This window comes from Herpailurus yagouaroundi, unplaced genomic scaffold (assembly GCF_014898765.1).
Source record: "Herpailurus yagouaroundi ecotype Mexico unplaced genomic scaffold, PumYag 246, whole genome shotgun sequence".
Classification (NCBI taxonomy): domain Eukaryota; kingdom Metazoa; phylum Chordata; class Mammalia; order Carnivora; family Felidae; genus Herpailurus; species Herpailurus yagouaroundi.
The window spans coordinates 2959554-2980173 of record NW_024412463.1 but is presented as its reverse complement, the minus strand read 5'-3'; the positions used below and the strand labels follow the sequence as shown (position 1 = coordinate 2980173).

The 20620-nt window shown below is 45.4% G+C and overlaps 1 protein-coding gene across 3 annotated transcripts in view; it reads left to right on the top strand.

The window, feature by feature from the left end:
• ZFP64 (ZFP64 zinc finger protein) overlaps positions 1–20620 on the top strand; it is a 91943-nt gene that overhangs the window by 26020 nt on the left and 45303 nt on the right. Inside the window, exon 5 of one of the 3 annotated variants that reach the window (XM_040460011.1) lies at positions 4460–5656. The exons of the other annotated variants lie outside the window; for them this stretch is intronic. Coding sequence (XP_040315945.1) covers positions 4460–5535 — 1076 coding nt within the window. The 3' untranslated portion in view covers positions 5536–5656. Of the gene's footprint in view, positions 1–4459; positions 5657–20620 lie in introns of those variants that run through there. 3 annotated transcript variants of the gene reach the window in all.

Here is a 20620-nt window from a genome sequence, read left to right as displayed (position 1 = left end):
CTGCTTCCTGCCCACCCAAAGGTACGGCTCTTTGACTCTAGGGTGGTGACAAGTTTCCTAGTAGAGCCGTCAGCAAGACTTTGTGAGTTTCCTGTGTATCTTTGTGCCAAAAGCCACACCCACAATTCTCTCGGAGGCTGTCCTTTCTCTGAACCCAATTCTAGGCGCTTTTGGCTTAAAACCTTCTGCTGTTGAATCCCCGGAGATTCCCAGGAATCGCGGCCAGCGGGAGAACGTACTTATGCCGACTTCGTTCTTTCGGAGGTCTCAACGAAGAGCCTTACTTTCCATTGACACCCCTTATTTGTCACCCGGTCTTCCCCCTGAGATCACTTTCCTGGATCTGATCTTCCTTCAATCCCTGAGTTTCTGTCTTACTCTGAAAACCTTTTACTGACTGGAGATGAGAAATCTTCTCTAACCCAGCCCATCTTTGGTCTTCTGTATTCTCTCTGAGTTCCATTTAGGACATGGCCAGTTCTTTTTTGAGTTTGTCTCTTCCTTATCGGACCTTATGCTATGCAGCTTGTAAGACGCTTTCACGGTTCTGCCCAGAATTGATCTCTTTGCTCGAGTCCACAGTTCAGTAGGTGCATTCTCTGTCTTCTGAGTGGCTACAGGTGACAGTTTTACCAAATGTTTGCCGTGAAACAGTGTCCAACTGCCATGTCTCCGGTCTCTGCTTGCTACCCAGTCCCAAGGCCTATGCTACAGATTTTAGTTTTCTGTTAGGGCAGCATTTTGTTTCTAGATACCAATATCCGTCTCAGCTATCTGTTGTCACAGTAATGCGGCATTAACAAAACCTCAGCAGATGTGACAACACGCCATTTCTGTTCACGTGCTGGGGATCAGCTGGGTGTCACCTCAGCAACCCTGATCTTGACTGGATTCACTTAACGTGTCTGAGAATCTGCTCGCTGCGGGCTGTCCGTCCACTGGTCTTGGTTGCCGGAATCCAGCACTGCTCCACATTTCTGTCATCCTCCTCCTGGGACCAGGGCTGAGCCAGCCTTGATCTTCCCACGGCGACGGCTGACGGAGGTACAAGCGAGCAAATCCCAACGCACAAGCACATTTCGAGCCATTACGCGTATCAAGCCCAGTTAACCTACCCTCAGCCAAAATCTAATGACGTGGTGTCGAGGGTCACGGCAGGTCGTCCTGCCCCTGTCGAGAGACCATGCGTGATTCCTCACGTGGCAAAGGTCGCAGCTACAGGGAGGGAGGAGAGGTGGCAAGATTTGGGACCGTTTTTGTAACCTGTTACAGCAGCTTAAGACATCAGCATAACTGGTGGTCAGTGGGTTTCTTCAGAATTCCCCCCAGCCTAAGTGACAAGAGCCGAAGGATTCATATGTGAAAGGGTTCAGAATCATTTTCACTTAGAAAGATAAACTTACCGTTGATAGTAGCATCTTCAAATTGGTGTAGAAAAGGTGAAGTCTCCAAGAATTTAAACGTGTGCCGTGTACGCAAGGTCTCCCTAGAAGGTTCATTTCCCTTTTATAAATCTGCGGCACTTACGAGATTTTACAGAGTGTAAGATTAATAGGATTTGGTTTTTACCCTGTCATCACTTAGATTGGCTCCATCATCAGTGGCTGGAGCAGCAACGTAAACTTGAGAAAAGATCTGTCGGCTAAGATCAGTTGCTCATTCATTCAGCAACATTCATGAAGTCCCTGCTAGGTCCTAGACACTGCGAGGGTCCCGTAGTGGGCAGAAATAAATGTAGTCATTAGCTTTGGAGAGCGTATGGCCCCGTGCATCTATTACTAACCAGGATGCCTCAGTTAAGAAATCTGTGGTTAAAGAAAAAAAAAAAAAAGGAAGAAAGATGACAAAGGGATTTAGGACCTTTGCCTTCATATCAACAAGTGCTGTTAAACTCTGCAACTCAGCTGTGAGATTTGGTTATCCGGTGTTTCTGGATTTCACCCCGCGCTGATGGCTTTAAAAAAAAAAAAAAAAAGGCAAAAAGACTGTCAGTCATTAGGGCAGGGATACGACTGGAAAACCTAGGAGACTTTTCTGAAGTAGAGAGTCTTACTCTGGGTCCACAGATGCCTCCACTCGGTGATGCATGAGTAGAATTTCGGTGGTCCGTGAACTTGGATGGGGGAAAAAAGTCCACCTTCCCTGTCACTAACTGTACTGAAATTTGCCGTGTCCTTCAATTACGAAAAAGGCAACTGGTGTGAGAATAGTGCCTGTGACTTGTCGCCAGGAGAGATCACAGGTCTTTTCAGCACGCTTGTTGTAGATAGATCGAAATATCACTTCCGCTCTTCTCTGTTTAGAAATTATTATAGTTCTAGACCCGCTGCTGCATCTTCCTTAATGCATTAATAAAGCACAGGCACAGGGGCACCCGGCTGACTCCGGCGGTGGAGCGTGCGACCCTCGATCTTGGGGTCATGAGTTCGAGCCCCCTGTTGGGTGTAGAGATCACTTTAAAAAAAAGATTTTAATAAAGCACATGACATTGCCATAGCGTGAATTTTTCCTTTTCATTTCTTAAGTAACTATTTCAAAATACTTGGTTTCTTTTGGATTCCTGTTGATTTTTAGTTTAGTTTACTTTGTGTATTGAAGCAGTGTCCTAAGAAAGGGTCCGGGGGTTTCACTCACCTGCCAGGGAAGAGTTGATAGCACCAGAGAGGTTCAGCATAAAATGCCGAGGCAGGAGTCAGCAAGCTTTCCGTAAAAGGCCAAACAGTACGTGTTTTTCAGGCCATACAGTTGCTGAAACTGTATCAGCACAATTGCTGTCCCAATAGCTCAGCTCTGCCTTTGGAGCATAAAGCAGCCAGAAGCAACAGACGCACAACTGTGCGTGGCTAGATTCCAATAAAACTTTATTTATAAAAACAGGCCGTGGGCTGGCTTTGGCCCACAGGCTGTAGCTTACCACTCCTGGTTCTAGAGCTTAGCGTGCACGATCTTGGGGGCGTGTCGTCCTACAAAGCATCGTTGAGGCTCGAGCCTCTCGGTTTTTTTTTTTTTTTTCAATGTTTATTTTTATTTTTGGGACAGAGAGAGACAGAGCATGAACGGGGGAGGGGCAGAGAGAGAGGGAGACACAGAATCGGAAACAGGCTCCAGGCTCTGAGCCACCAGCCCAGAGCCCGACGCGGGGCTCGAACTCACGGACCGTGAGATCGTGACCTGGCTGAAGTCGGACGCTTAACCGACTGCGCCACCCAGGCGCCCCGAGCCTCTCGGTTTTATAGAAGCTTCTTAAATTTGCCCCCGGCCATCTTCACTCATTTGTATTTATGAATAAGCCGCTTATGGTGACGTTTTAGGCCTTATACCAAAAAGCCGGAACACGATTCCTTCTCTGAGTTTATGGCCTGAGAAAGCGCACATCAGTCCTATGCACAGATCATTGCCCAGCATCTAAGAATACCAGCCTTGGAGGCAGCCTGGGTTCGAATCCAGGCCCTGCTACGTACTACTGGGCCCTGCTACGAACGAGTTACGTAGTCTGCCTAGGCCTCATCCGTACGGTAGTGTTAGGAATGATAGTGGTGATAGTCCCCACCTCACGGGAATTGTTGGGAGCATCAAACGAGACCATTCTTGTGGAGTGCTCAGCAGAGGGCCTGCCATCCTGGAAGCAACGGAAGAATGTCAGCTGCTACTTTGCTTGCTTAACCCGTAAAATGGGCAGGGGTCACCCATTCGCGTGAGTTATCAGTGCCTTAGATGATTTGGACGTGCCATTCATTGAGGAAATACATTTGGAATATCACGTGCACTCAGATGTTTGCAATTTCACTTTCCCCTGCTCATCTTTCCGCGAACACGAATTCAAAACAAAACAAAACAAAAATCGAGCAGCTGGATTCCGTAACTTCACAAGCAAAGAACGCAGCTGGCAATGTGGGATAAATAAATTTTGCGCGATAAACACGTCTTTGTTAATAAAACTCTGCATGAAGTGTAAGCTGGGCGTTTCGATCACTTTGTAAAAGACTATTCCAATGAGTGAGTGTGGAGCTGATTCCAAAATGTGGCCTCGAACCCGTTACGCCACGTAACTCAATCGAAATCCACGGATTGTGCAAAGTTTCCGCAACTGAGAGCCCTTAACTAGCAGAGTGGGCACCTGAGCAAAATGAACGCTAGCTTGATTGCTTTAAAGAACAGAAGTTATATTCACAAATACTCTCTTATTCGGGACAGTTGAATAGCTCTTTTCAATCTCCCGTTTTTCCCGTGGGGTTTGTCACGGTCCTGGTGGTTCAGGTTTGGGGAAAGAAAAGAAGCCCCCGTCCCCCCCCCCCCCCCCCCACTTTTTTTTTTCTCCCAGGGTCAGAAACTAGCAGCTGCGGTTAGAAGGTCTCCACCCGCCCGCCTTGGTATAAGCGATTTTCTGGTGTGTGCTTCGGGGGGATCCGCTGTGGTTGTTGCCTGCCTGTTCTTATCGAAACTCACCTTGTGTTGACAGGGGACGCCCCCTTCCAGTGCTGGCTCTGTAGCGCCAAGTTCAAAATCAGCTCGGACTTGAAAAGGCACATGCGCGTGCACTCGGGGGAGAAGCCTTTCAAGTGCGAGTTCTGCAATGTCCGCTGCACCATGAAGGGCAACCTCAAGTCGCACATCCGCATCAAGCACAGCGGGAATAACTTCAAGTGTCCGCATTGCGACTTCCTGGGTGACAGCAAGGCCACCCTCCGCAAGCACAGCCGGGTGCACCAGTCGGAGCATCCCGAGAAGTGCTCGGAGTGCAGCTACTCGTGCCCCAGCAAGGCGGCGCTGCGCGTCCACGAGCGCATCCACTGCACCGACCGGCCCTTCAAGTGTCAGTACTGCAGCTTCGACAGCAAGCAGCCCAGCAACCTGAGCAAGCACGTGAAGAAATTCCACGCGGACGTGGTCAAGACCGAGGCCTTGGAGAGGAAGGACTCGGGCCGGCAGAGCAGCCGGCAGGTGGCCAAGCTGGACGCCAAGAAGACTTTCCACTGCGATATGTGCGAAGCCTCGTTCATGCGCGAGGACTCGCTCCGCAGCCACAAGCGGCAGCACAGTGAGTACCACGAGAGCAAGAACTCGGATGTGACCGTCCTGCAGTTCCAGATAGACCCCAGCAAGCAGCCGGCCGCGCCCCTCACCGTGGGCCACCTGCAGGTGCCCCTGCAGCCCAGCCAAGTGCCCCCGTTCAGCGAGGGGCGAGTCAAAATCATCGTTGGTCATCAAGTGCCGCAGGCCAACACCATCATCCAGGCCGCGGCCGCCGCGGTGAACATCGTGCCCCCCGCCTTGGTGGCGCAGAACCCGGAGGAGCTCCCGGGGAACAGCCGGCTGCAGATTTTGCGCCAGGTCAATCTGATCGCCCCCCCCCCAGCCCTCGGGGTGTCCGAGCGAGGCGGGCGCCATGACCCAGCCGGCTGTGCTGCTCACCGCTCACGACCAGGCCGACGGAGCCACTCTGCACCAGACTCTCATCCCCGCGACCCCAGGCAGCCCCCAGGAAGGCTCCGGCAACCAGACTTTCATCACCAGTTCGGGGATTACATGCACTGACTTTGAAGGCCTTAACGCTTTGATTCAGGAGGGGACAACCGAAGTGACCGTGGTAAGCGACGGAGGTCAGAACATCGCCGTGGCCACCACGGCCCCGCCTATATTCTCCTCTTCCCAGCAAGAATTACCCAAGCAGACTTACTCCATCATTCAGGGGGGAGCCCACCCAGCCTTGCTCTGTCCGGCGGATTCCATACCAGATTAGACCTGGAAAACCAAAAGAAAGAGGAAAAGAGGACTGACGAAACAGGAAGGCGTAAATAGAATTCTGTGAGAGGTTTGCTCTCAATGTTTTTAAGGATTGTTGTGAAACCCCTCCCCTCGTAATAAATTGTAATTTTATACTGCTTAACTATAATTTTTTAATGCTGTAACAATAACTTTGAGGCCACCTCTGAATCGCCGTGTTATTTAGCTGTTGTAGGATTCTTAAATGTTCCCAAGATGATTCCAGTTAGGGGTTGGAATTAAATGCAGTGAGTCGTGAGTACATTTGTTTTGTCCAGCTTGATTTACCAGTTCTGAGAAGGGTTTTTTCCAATCTCATTAAATTTGTGTACGAGATGGGACTTCCCGACCTCTCTTAAGTTACGGTTCTGAAATTCTCCTTCGAGTTTGGGCTATTAGTGTTTTAGTACATGGATACCAATCTATTGGCGTGAGGACCATTTTCTACATAATGTTACACGGATACTGGACACACCCCCCCCCCCCCAAAAAAAAAAAAAAAAAATGTTTTGTGCTAAATCAAAAAAAAAAAAGGAATGGTTTCCTAATAAATTGATATGTGAGTAAAATATACTGAATGTTAATGATTCTTTAGAGCCACAGTATGACTGGGGCATGATGGGTGTGAATTGTCCTATGGCTAAAGAGAATTTGAAGAAGCAAAGGTTTTTAGACCCCTGATAAATATTATACAAACATACCAGTCAACTTAAGTATGCATGGTGTCCAAAGTGACCCAACTGTATAGCATTTCGAAACCTGAGATTGATGAGCCTGACGTTTCTGTTTAGATGCAAATGTGATGTGAGTTCCTACTTACGTTTAGGATAGTTTTCTTGGATGCGATTGTTTTAAATATCAACATACGGGCAGTCCCAGGGACCAGATGAGTAGGACTGGGAAAGTACTTAGGGTTTTCGAAAGCGCAGGCTCTACGATGGAAAGGGAAATTTAAAGGTTATTGTTTTGGATTGAAATGCTGTTTGATCAGTAGGTGGCACCAGAGAGCAAGCTAGAATCACTCAGGCTTCCACCCAAAGACATGAACTTCAGGGTGGTTACCTCTAATTTCCAGCCTCTAGCATGATCTTCAACTCATGTTGGGCTCTTAGTATATACTGAACGAATGAAACATGCTCTCACAGAGTGTCAGCAAGAACGAATGAAACATGCTCTCACAGAGTGTCAGCAAGGATTGGGGAGGAGAGGAGGGTTCTCTTGTGAGAGAAACACATTTACAATGTTAGAAAAAACACATTTTTTAACTTTATTTAAGATGTATTTATTTATTTGAAGACTTATTTGTTTTTGAGAAAGAGAGTACAAGCAGGGAAGGGGCAGAGAGAGGGGGACAGAAGATCCGAAGCAGGCTGTGACTACAGCAACTAGCTCCACATGGGGCTCGAACTCATGAACTGAGATGATGACCCAAGCCCAAATTGGATGCTTAACCAACTGAGCTGCCCAGGTGCCCTAACTTTTTTTTTTTTTTTTTTTGGGGTAGTGTTTTTATTTTTATTTTGAGAGAGAGAGAGAGAGAGAGCAGGGGAGGGGCAGAGAGAGAGGGAGACAGAGAATCCCCAGCAGGCTCCACACTCCCAGTGTGGAGTCCTGTGTGGGGCTCAGACCCATGAACCATGAAACCATGGCCTGAGCCAAAATCAAGAGTCGGATGCTCAACCGACTGAGCCACCCAGGTGCCCCCAAAACACATTTTTTCCAGAGTCCTCACCACTTTGACTTTCCTGGAGCACAAAGTTCTCATGCGGATCAGCTCACTTTTGCATAAAGATATTACCCTCCCCCCCTTTTTCTCTGCCAATAACAAACTTAGGAAATACACACAATGGTGATGCAGAAACCTTCAGGGTTTGCCTGTTGGAAATAGGAAAGTCAGCTTCCCTTAGGAAATAGCTATAGAGTTTGAGCTTTCTTTGATCCTTAATATTTGAACATAATTCTGAAGGTTCTGGGATGGTGGGGTTGCCACAATTTATTTTCCTATTAGCAATGGATATAGTGAGCCACTAACCATGATTTGGTAAGAAATTGAAAAAGTTTCCAGCATACTATGTTAATATTTTAATAATTTCACTGCTTTAGAATTGTTGCTTACAGCTCTTTAGCGTACTATTTAGCTAGGGGCACCTGGGTGGCTCAGTTGGTTGAGCATCTAACTTCAGCTCAGGTCATGATCTCACGGTTCATGGGATGGAGCCCCGCATCGGGCTCTGCACTGACAGTAGTGAGCCTGCTTGGGAGCCTCTCTTTCTGCCCCTCCCCCACTCATCCTTTTTCTCTCTCTCTCTCAAAATAAGTAAACTTAAATAAATAACTATGTAGCTATTCAGTTTTATCCGGGAAACTTCTAGTACCACGAACTTGTTTCCTATCTCTTTCTTTTTTTTCTCAGAATGCCCCCTTTTCTTTTTCAACTTTTAAAGAGGTTTTTTTTTTCCCCTGATTAGAAATGCAGTGTACATTCAAGGTAGAAAAGATGTGAAACACATATTATTTTTAAAAATTAAAGTTGCTAGGGGCATCTGGGTGGCTCAGTCGGTTAAATGTCCGACTCTTGATTTGGGCTTAGGTCATGGTCTCCCAGTTTATGGGATCAAGCCCCGCATGCCTGGGATTCTCTCTCTCGCCCTCTCTGCCCCTCCCCTGCTCATTCACTTTTGTGCTCTCTCTCTCCCTCTCTCTCTCTCAAAATAAATAAACATTTTTTTAAAAAAAATTAAAGTTACTAGTATTCTTACCACCCAGACATAAAAATTGTGACCATTTTGATGGATTTTCTTTTTTGATGGACTTCCTTTGTTTCTATGTTTATGTATGGTATGCCTTCCACCCCAGTTATAGAGTTGGGTTTGAATTGAACATGCTGTTTTCTGTTTATATGTTCTATTTCTTTTTAAATCTTTGCACCTTGCCTGGCTGCTGCCCTCTGTATACACATATACATGCCTATGTACACACACACACACACACACACACACACACACGTGCATATTTGCATTTTTTTGTAACAAACCACAACAGCAAAATGTGTTCCTTGCAACAAACTATCTATCGGATGGTACAAAAACCAAGCCAATCCTCTCCAGCCCCCTCCCTATTCTCATCCTACCCAAGGTTAGTAATGTTAAGTTTTCTCTGCGTTCATACTAACATACATAGGCTCAAAAAATAACAGAAAAGGTTTTTTTCCTATTTTTCTCATAATTGTATCACACTATGTATATTTCTCTGTAAGTTGCTCTTACGATGCTGTGTATTAACAGTACTGCAGGTGAATACAGCTATCTCTAACTTTCTGCTTAAGCAAAAGGTAGTAGGATGAACATACCACACGTTATTCGACCATCTCCCTACTCGTGGACGTGCAGGTTTCTCCGTTTTCATTTGCCGTTACAAACGGCAGCGGTAAACGTCCTACCTGATCGCTCACGTTCAGTTGTGCTTTCGGAGTTTCAGCGAGTGGCCGTGGCTGGTACTGGCATAGTTTGAGATTACTTTTTCGACACGGTAGTCTCACGCGTGGTGTGCATCCCCACCATCACCAATCCTGGGTGTTAGCAGTCTTTCAAGTTTTGTCAAGCTGGCGAGGGAAATGAGCCATCTGGTCTGTGTGCGTGTCGCCAGCTGGTGTTTTCATCTGCCTTTCTGTGGCGTCTCTATATAGACTTGTTGGTGATTTGCATTTCTCTTGTCTGTGAACCTTAAACGCATCGTCCCTCACTTCCCTACTTGGATTGTTGGGCACTGGAGACACGAACCCCATGTCTGTCACATATTGCTGAGTTTTCTTCCCTCCTGTCCTCTGTCTGGGGACTGTTCTTGCAATGCCATCACCATACAAAAAAAAACTATCTTTTTCTATCGTCAGAATCTTCTGCTGCGTCACTTGTGGCTCCTGTTTTATCTAGGACAGGTCCTCTCTTCCCCTGAGATGAGAAGAGGGTTTTTTTCCTTTAATATTTTTGTGGTGTGTTTTTAGTTAGCAAGTTACTGCAGCAAAAATTGCTAGCTATGCCCACAGGACATGGGAATTCGGTGGCTCACACGGGCAGGACCATTTGTTAAATCAAATATTCTTTTCCTCGGAACAGAAATCCTGATTTCACCTGTAGACCAAGTTCTCGAATACACTTGGGTCTGTTTCTGGAAACTCTGATTTGTCTCACTGATCTTTAATGTCTTTTCTGGTCTGCCGGCAACACAGACTTTATTATATTAGCTCTAAGATAAGCCTTACTGTCTTTTAGAATCACAAAGCCTCCCTCAGCTATTCTGTTCCAAGATTCTCTTAGCGATTCTTAGATATTCTTTCTTCCAAATGAGCTGTTGTTTGTTTGTACTATACAGTACTTCTCAGCTCCCCTCCCCAGGAAAGAAACCTTTTGAGAATTTTTATTAGAAATGTGTTGGGGCGCCCAGGTGGCTCAGTCGGTTAGGCGTCTGACTTCAGCTCAGGTCATGATCTCACGGTCCGTGAGTTCGAGCCCCGTGTCGGGCTCTGTGCTGACAGCTCAGAGCCTAGAGCCTGTTTCGGATTCTGTGTCTCCCTCTTTCTCTCTCCTCCCCCGCTCATGCTCTGTCTCTCTCTTCTCAAAAATAAATGAACGTTAAAAAAATTAAAAAAGAAAAAAAAAGAAATGTGTCAATGTGATATTGCACCTATAAACAGAATGACTTTTTAAAACATGTTAACTCTTACACCCAAAAACCTTTATTCAAATCCTGTGGTAACCGTTATTCAATAAAATCATATGGTGGCTCAGCCAGTTAAGCGTCGACTTAGGCTCAGGTCATGATCTCATGATTTGTGAATTCGAGCCCCACATCGGGCTCTCTGCTGTCAGCACAGGGCCCGCTTCGGATCCTCTGTCCCTCTCTCTCTCTCTCTCTCTCTCTTTGCCCCTTTCCCATTCATGCTCACTCTCTCTCAAAAGTAAACATTAAAAAATAATCATAATAAGTAAAAATAAAATCTTTTAAAAAATCGTATTAATTGACAATCAGTATTAGAAACTCTTGGTCTCCCATATATATAATTTACGATGGTCATAATACAGTCATCTCATTTCTAGGTTCTTTCATCTTGTAATATTTCTGCTACTTTGTTTTCTTGTCCGGTTGCAATTAGCCTGAGCCTCCAAGAAAAGGTGATACAGCTGGCATCTTTTTGTGTCTCCAGTTGGAATGTGAATGGCTTCAGAATCTCCCCGTTTAATATAATATACGCTGTTCTTTTGAGCGGTAGTTTTTCTAGCACTTTGGTCACTTTGTTCTGCACTTTTCACTTAGAGTTTTTATCAGGGTAGTTTGCTGAATTTTGTCAAATATCTTTGGAGTGTCTTGACATAGCTTTTTGGGGTTTGCACGTAAGTACGCGGATGCAGTGAATTCGTATAGCCTGGTCCTGAATCACCTTGCGTTCCCGGAATGAGCCATCTCGGTCACATTGGCTGAGTCTTGTAATACACTGCTCGGTTGCATTTACTCTGTTTCACTTGGAAGTTCTAGAACTCTAACCATAAGCGCCATTGATCTCTGGGTTTCTTTTTTGTGCTCATATTTGCTTGTTCCTGGTGGGTGATGCTACTCTGCAGATAAATTGGCACTCTTCTTTTTCAGGGACTTAGCAGTAATTTTGCCATCTCGGGAATGATCTGTTTACTGTGTGGGCTGCAAGCGCTTTTTCATTGCACATCCTTAACAAAACTTCCCAACTTTTTCTACAGTTATCAGTCTGTGCGGGTTTTATAGCCCTTGTGGCTCGATTTTGGTCATTTATATTTTGCAAAAGAAAAATCATTCACTTTGCTCTAGCTTTCAAGTCGCCCACTCTATAATTCTGTTCAACATCCTCTTAAAATTATTTTTAAATCTTCGGCATTTAGGGGACATGTATCAGCTTTCTTTTTTTTTGTTGTTGTTTAATTTTTTTAACGTTTATTTATTTTTGAGAGAGAGAGAGAGAGAGAGAGAGAGAGTGCAAGTGGGGGAGGGGCAGGGAGAGAGGGAGACACAGAATCCGAAGCAGGCTCCAGGCTCTGAGCGGTCAGCACAGAGCCCAATGCGGGGTTTGAACCCAGGACCCGCGAGATCATGACCTGAGCCAAAGCTGGATGCTTCACCAACTGAGCCTCCCAGGCACCCCACCAGCTTTCTTATTGCTACTGGTTTCTAGGGGGTGTTTCTGTTTTGTTTTGTTTTTTTTGTTTTTTTGTTTTTTTGTATTTTCAGTCTGCTCCTCAGTTTGCCAAAGGGATTGTCTGTTGTCCACTTGTATTAAAGTAAAAGTTAAAATATTAGAGTAAAAGCGTTTGCTTTTATTTACTTGCCTTACCCTCCTCCATTCTATTATTTTCTCTTCTCTCTTTATTCATTCGTTTTCCTACTTTTCCTTCCGTTTAGTTTGTTCCTCTAATTTCCTGCGCGTTCACTTCTTCCCAGCCTTTCATAAGGAAAGCATCAAAAGCTATGTATTTTCCACGGTGGCTTCGCCTCTGTTAAAAAGATAATCTTTTAAAGGGTTTACATCAGGACTGTCACAAATGACAGTCACACGTGACATGACAGAAACATAAAATATTCATGAGTGAAACGTAACGAAAATATTAACGAGGGCATTGGTTGCCACAGGTTACAGCAGGTGCGAAGGAGAATTCGGTGCACATACACTCACATACCCGACCAGAAATGCTACAGTGAATTCACAGACACGGGCACCACTGCTCAGTGTCTCGTGGGCAAAAGCCACTGCATTCCACCTGACAAAGTGCCTTTGCATTCCTGTGGATGAGGTATTTGCGTTATTATACGTTCCTGTGACTCACAAAGTTGCCAAGTATCTCAAAACCAACAAAAGGCACTAACCTGTCGAGAATTCGATAACCCAGAGCTGGGAACAGACAGGATACCCAGCAATCATTTTTGCCTATTTCGGGGTCTTCCAGAAATGTCCGTGATGTCTATATCCCTGTAGATTTTTTTTTTAAGTTTATTTACTTATTTTTGAGAGAGAGAGAGAGACAGAGTATGAGTGGGGGAGGGGCAGAGAAGGTGGGAGAATCCCAAGCAGGCTCCAAGCTGTCAGCGCAGAGCCTGATGCGGGGCTCAGACTCACAAACCATGCAATCGTGACCAGAGCCAAAACCAAGAGTCGGACGCTTCAACCGACTGAGCCACCCGGGCGTCCCCCTATAGATTCTTTTTTTTTTTTTTTTAACATTTATTTATTTTTGGGACAGAGAGACACAGAGCATGAACGGGGGAGGGGCAGAGAGAGAGGGAGACACAGAATCGGAAACAGGCTCCAGGCTCCGAGCCATCAGCCCAGAGCCTGACGCGGGGCTCGAACTCACGGACCGCAAGATCGTGACCTGGCTGAAGTCGGACGCTTAACCGACTGAGCCACCCAGGCACCCCAAGTCCTATTTTATATTTATTTACACGTGCCTGGCTTACTTTTGCCTTCTCTGTTATTTAATATCTTCTATCAGCTTCCTTTTTTCTTTGGTAGGAGAATTATCATTCGTACATTCACTACTGTCTTATTGAATGTTTTGTTTATTAAACTTTGTGATTTTTCTCCTTTTCCTTTTTAGCTTTTCTCTTTTCTCTTGAAAGTTCTTGCAAATGTCTCTGTTCTGCTAACAGTTACTTTCCAAGCTTTACGGATCATTTTTAAACTTACATTTTCTCCGGGCGCCTGGGGGGCTCAGTCGGTTAAGCGTCTGACTCTTAATTTCAGCTCAGGTCATGATCTTGTGGTTCATGGGATTGAGCCCCATGAATGGCTCTGTGCTGACGGCATGGAGCCTGCTTGGGATTCTCTCCCTCCCTCTCTCTGCCTCTCTCTCTCTCTGCCCCCCCCATTAAATAAATAAATATTTAACTTAAAAAATACATAGATTTACATTTCTCTACTGCTGTCTCAAATATAAATATTAGCCATGCCCCAACCTCCCCCAAAAAACCTCCTCCCCCATGACAGGGGACCCTTGGACCTCATGTCTTCCAAAAACCCCCTCCCCAAATCCTGAGTTTTGCCGAGACAGTTCATGAGTTTATTTCCAAGCTTTTGTTAAGATTTGTCCTGTGGTTTGTCTCAATTCCCGCATTATTATCACCCACTTACATTTGGCCAAAGATGACAATGGTCATTGTTTGCCATCATTTCCTGTATTAGTCGTCCTCTTCTCCTCTTTCACATCTTTACTCTGATCCTTATTCCGTTAAGAGTGCTTTCTTGAGTATGTTTTTCAGAACGGGCACCTCAGTGGGCATTCCCCTGGTCCTGGCAGATGAAAGATAGCTTGGGACATAGGATTCTTTTCTCTCCAGTGATCTTTAAAGGCTGTTCTAGTGGAGATGAAAGGTTCGATACTGATCTCATCCAATTCGCAGATGCCCTAGATCCAGGGACCAGCCACGCTGAGACAAAATGTCAGTGTCACTAGGGAAAAACGTGGAAACTCACCTCACTCCCCTCGCCCAATCAGAGTGACAGAACCAGTCTCTGAAGCTTCCAGAATAGGAGGACCCGAAGGGCTTGGACGTGGCAAATGTTACGATCTAGAAAAGTTTTTTGTTGCACGTGCCCTCCTACTTCTCAGCAACAAAAGTAGGGTTATCTCATTTGAAATTTGCATTTTTTTATTCCCTATGACCATGCAGCTCCTAGCTTTTTTTTTTCTAACTGAAGTATAATTGACACAGAATATTATAGTAGTTTCAAGTATGATTTGTTATATATATATTACACATACATACATATACGTTACATATGTAATATACATACATATTACAAAATGAACCCCAACGTAAAGTTACCATCCATCACTATACAAAGGTTTTTTTTTTTGGTTTTTTTTTTAATGTTTTATTTATTTTTGAGACAGGGAGAGACAGAGCGTGAGCAGGGGAGGGGCAGAGAGAGAGCGAGACACAGAATCCGAAGCAGGCTCCAGGCTCTGAGCTGTCAGCACAGAGCCCGACGCGGGGCTTGAACTCACAAACCGCGAGATCATGACCTGAGCCGAAGTCGGACACTCAACCGACTGAGCCACCCAGGCGCCCCCACTGTACAAAGTTTTTACAGTATTACTGACAGTATTGCCTATGCTGTACGTTACATCCCCCTGTCTTATTTATTTTCTAACCGGAAGGATGTGCCTCTTAATCCATTTCACCTAATTTGCCCATCTCCCCACCCACCTGCCATCCAGCAACCATCAGTTTCTTCTCTGTATTCATGAGTCTATTTTGTTTGTTCATTTGCTTTGTTTTTCAGATTTCATATGTAAGTGAGATCATATGGTACTTGTCTTTCTCTCTCTGACCTCATCTCTCTTAGCAGACTACCCTCTAGACCCATCCATGTTGCCGCAAAGGGCAAGCATTCGTTTTTTTATGGCTGAGAAATATTCACATATGAATTTATCCATTCATCTATTGATGGACACTTAGGCTGCTTCCATGACTTGGCTGCTGTAAGTAACACTGCGATAAACGTGGGGATGCAGATATCTTTTCGAGCTAGTGTTTTTTTCATTGTCTTCGGACAAATACCCACATGGTAGCTAAACTTTCAGTTTTCTTAAGGAAACTCCACAGTGTTTGCCATGGTGGCCGCACCCATTTGGCTAGAGCTCCAAGCTTTAAACATTTTTTTTCTACATCAGATCATCACTAGAAATAATTTGGGGAGGGGCGGGGGCGCGCCTGGCCGGCTCAGTCGGAGGAGCATGTGACTCTTGATCTCAGGGTCATAAGTTCGAGTCCCACATTGGGTGTGGAGATTACTTAAATAAATAAACCTTAAAAAAAATTTTTTTCTATTGGGATGTGGTAAACTACATAAATATATTATGCATTTTGATAAGTAATTATTAAAGATAAGCAAAATCTTACTGGTAATATATATCTTGATGAACTAGATAGGCCTACTTTTTTTTTTAATTTTTTTTTAATGTTTTATTTATTTTTGAGAGAGACAGAACATGAGTGGGGGAGGGGCAGAGAGAGAGGGAGACCCAGAATCCGAAGCAGGCTCCAGGCTCCAAGCTGTCAGCACAGAGCCCGACACACTTGAACTCACAAACTGTGAGATCATGACCTGAGCCCAGGTCGGACACTTAACCGACTGAGCCACCCAGACTCCCCAGATAGGCCTACTTTTTAAATCAGCTTATATATCCTTGATGAATGTTACCTTTCTCAAAAAAAAAAAAAAAAATTTTTTTTTACCAACTGCTGGAATAAGATACATGTAATTTTCAGTCATTCTCTTTTTAATGGGTGTAAACCCTGAGAAGTCTCTTTCACATAAGGATATGGGAACAGAAATTGTATTGTTATAGTGATGCTTCTCAGTTATTTTAATGCCTTCTGAATTACATGCTAGAAAATCACATAATGATCGATCCTAACTAATTGGGTCCATTTGGGTAAAAGCAAAGAGGTGAAAACCACCTAGGATTTCTCTGCCAGGCATGGAGCACTTACCTTCTCAACACTGACACCGTAAGTGCCCGCATTTTGTCCTTTTTTTTTTTTTTCCGGCATCCCAGAGATTTTACAGCCCTGTGTGTTGATTCAGTACAGATTATTCATGATGAGTTCTCAAATGATCAAGGTTAGGAAAAAGTACACACAGAAATCAAGGATCCGAGAATTGATTTCCTTCATCAATCCCATAAACCTCTTGAAAGACCTTTGTTTACTCCTGAAACACAAGAACCTTACCTGAAGTCGCTGTCCCTAGAGCGGTGGTACAGCTCTAACTTTCTGTGTAAGGAGCCAGATAGTAAATATTTTCAGCTCTGTGGACCACACGGTCTTTGTTACGACTATTCAACTCCGCCACGTATCCTGGGAGCCATAGACAGTACGTAAAGGAGTAGGTGTGGCTGTGTTCCAGTAAAACTTTACTTATGGGCATCGAAATCTGAATCTCATAAAATTTTCACATGTCAGGAAATACTCTTTTCCTTTTGTATTTTTTTTCAGCCATTCAAAAAAAAAACTGTGAAAACCATGCTTAGCTTACAGGTCCCGCAAAAAACAAGTGCTGGGCCATAGGTTGCCAACCCTTGATCTGGACCCTGCGCATAGTAGGTGCATGATAAATATTTATTAAATAAATGGCAGTAATGATTTTCAGTGGTAAAAGCTGAGATTTCTTGACCCACGATATGCCACCACCAGGCTGAATGCTGTACGCAATAATCTCATTTAATGCTCCCCTCCACCCGTGAGGGCGGTTATCCCTCACACTGTGCTGGGAAGGATGTGTTTCTCAACTGGCCTGGTGTAAGAATCAGCTGAAAAATGTGCTTTAAGTGCCCACGGACACAGCCCAGCTCAGAAACTCCCATACGGTGCCTCTGGACAGGTCCTGATAATCTGTATTTTAAATCTAGCACCTCTGGGAGGCTCCTGGGTGGCTCAGTCGGTTAAGTGTCTGGCTCTTGATTTCGGCTCAGGTCATGATCTAGCTCGTGGTTTGTGGGTTCGAGCCCCACATCAGGCTCTGCGCTGACAGTGCGGAGCCTCCTGGGGATTCTCTCTTTCCTTCTCTCTCTCCCCGTCCCCTGCTTGTGCTTGCACTCTTTCTCTCTCTCTCTCTTAAAATGAGTAGATAAACATTAAAAAAAGAAAATCTAGGGGCGCCTGGGTGGCGCAGTCGGTTGGGCGTCCGACTTCAGCCAGGTCACGATCTCGCGGTCCGTGAGTTCGAGCCCCGCGTTGGGCTCTGGGCTGATGGCTCAGAGCCTGGAGCCTGTTTCCGATTCTGTGTCTCCCTCTCTCTCTGCCCCTCCCCCGTTCATGCTCTGTCTGTCTCTGTCCCAAAAATAAATAAACGTTGAAAAAAAAATTTTTTTTAAATAAAAAAAATTTTTAAAAAGAAAAAGAAAATCTAGCCCCTCTGGGGATATTTCTGATCTAGGCAGTTGTGAAACATCAAGGTATAGAACCAGAGATTCAGAGAAGATAAGAGACCTTCCCCAGGTCACACAGCCGTTAGCCCTAAGAAGTTTCAACCTAGAGCCAATACTCAAGTGACCTGCCCTCGTTCTAATCAGTGTGTTTTTGCTGGTCAGGAGCTTCAGCCCGCTTGCTAAATCAGGGCTTGTTTGCAGGAATCCATGGGCAGAGGGACCTTCGTGGGATACTAAGTGAGACTGGGCAGGCTTTCCTGGCGTGCCCGCCGAGCCCACCCCCAGATGTGAATGACGGATCTAATTTTGTTGCGCCTTAGTTTACAGTATGATTCGGGGAACTCAGAGTTCGTCTCTTTGCGGTGAACCTGGGCACAACCAGATGCCTCCGTGTCGTATTTGCGCTTATTCCACCCGGCCGAGCAGAGCTGGTGAATGCACACCTGTACTGTGACACGAGTTCTCTCGAGACAACCCAAGGGCTGTGTCCTGGGACACGGTGACTGCGTGCATCCTAGCTCCTGAACGCTTTTTCTTTTCAGTAACTCATCCTTTCCGGTTTGGGCTTTGGAAGAATTCTCCTTGGAGAAGTAAAAACGAAATGCCTGCAACTGAAATTTCTCTTCCGTCCATTAGCCAGATTTGGATCTTTGGGAACGATTTCCGTAGAGACTAAAAACGCCAGTGGTTTTCTCCTCCAACCCTCCTGGTTCCTTCAGTGCTGTGCTGGTGTCCTTTCTGGAGGTCAGAAATTATCTGAGGTCGGGGCGCCTGGGTGGCTCAGCTGGCTAAGCGTCAGACTCTTGGTCTTGGCTCAGGTCACGATGTCACAGTTCATGAGTTCGAGCCCCACGTCAGGCTCTGCACTGACAGCATGGAGCCTGTTTGGGATTCTCTCTCTCTCTCTGTCTCTCCCTTTCTCTCTGCCCCTCCCCTGCTTATACTCTAAGTCTCTCTCTCAAAGCAAATAAAGAACACATTAAAAAAAGAAAAGAAATTGTCCGAGGTGGTCTGAGGAACCAGATTCAACCCCGTAGGGCTCTCCCACCACGGGACTCCCCGCTTTTAGCCCACGAACGACAGGTTCAACAACACAGGCTGCAAAGGGTGAACTCTCGTTTAAACCAACCCTTCACTTTTTTTTTCTAATCTTTTTTAATGTTTATTCATTTTTTGAGAGAGAGAGAGAGAGTGGGGGAGGGGCAGAGAAAGAGGGAGACCCAGCATCGGAAGCAAGCTCCAGGCTCTGAGCCGTCAGCATGGAGCCCGACGCGGGGCTCGAACTCACGAACCGTGAGATCATGACCTGGCTGAAGTCAGACGTTTAACCGACTGAGCCACCTGGGCGCCCCGACCCTTCACTCTTTGAAATGGTCTCTCACTACTTATTTCTGTGCTTCCAGTAAGATGGGAAAACAGAGTGAGACACAGGTCACGTGACTCGCCCAAGGTCCCTCTGCTGGTGACTGGCCTGATGGCCCCTGAGCCCGGCCCGCTTCATACATCATCACTTCCTTCCCCAGCCCTGAGTACCCGGCTAGTGGCTAACGCTCAGAGCCAAGATTACCTTTCTCACTCTGTTTGGTTTAGCTTTCTAATTTCGCTTGGTGCCTCTGACGTCATCCTGTTATGAGAGCAAATCAGGGCCCCCCCAAAAGTCCCCAAAACAGAGAACACAGGCTCCCAGAAAGGTAACAGTCTAATATTGATTTATTAAGAACCAGCAAGGTCACATTGCTACTGTCCTGGGTTGTGGGTCCTTTTCCCCTACATAAGCCCCCTTCCCACACACACACACACACACACACACACACACACACACACACACATTTAAAATTATATTTTACAACTGTGTGGGTATAACGATGGATGAGCCAGGCTGGATCATATTAAATATATTTTCTTTTGATTTCTAAAGCACTTTCACGGACTCTGAGCATCATGCCCACTGAGCTTAATGGAAAAGTCAGCCCCGGGGCTGGGAGATTATAACCAACATGAGAAATGCAAGAGAAGGTTCGTTCTACAGGGAGAAGACATGGGTTGGGCAGAAAGATACTCACTTGTATTTGTTTTGCCCTAGTTTATTTTATTTTTTTTTACAAAAGCGTTATTAAGACAATATTCATATACCAGACAGTTCACCCTTGAAACTGTATAATTCTAAATTTTGTTTAACGTTCATTTATTTTTGAGAGGGAGGAAGAGCGTGAGCCAGGGAGGAGCAGAGAGAGAGGGAGACACAGAATCCGAAGCAGAGCCCGACACGCTTGAACTCACAAACCGTGAGATCGTGACCTGAGCTGAAGTCAGATCTCACGGTTTGTGAGATCATGACCTGAGCTGAAGTCAGATGCTTAATCGACCGAGCCACCCAGGTGCCCCCACCCTTGAAACTGTATAATTTAACAATTTTTAGTATATTCACTAACATTGTGCAACCATTACCAGTATGTAATTGCGGAACATTTTCGATACCCCAAGAAGAAACCCCGGCTCCTTAGGAATCACTCTCCGTTCCTCCCTCTTCCCAGCCTCTGGCAACCACAAATCTGCTTTCTGGCTCTACGTTTTTGCCTTTTCTGAGCATTTCACATCCCTGGAATCATACCATACGGGATCTTTTGCGACTGATGGCTCTTATTCAGCGTAACGTTGTCAACGTTCGTGTTGTAGGATGTATCAGTGCTGAATAGTATTCCACTGTCTGGACAGGCCACGTTTTGTTTATCTGTTCACCAGTTGGTGGAAATTTAGGTTGCTTTCCTATTAGCCCTTGTTTGTAAGATATTCATATATTCAGATTTTTAGAATTATTTGTGCACTTTGATCATGATACCCGCTGCGTATTGAGCAACTACTCTGGGTCAGTCACACTAATTCAGTGAACGTCCCCAGCAGCC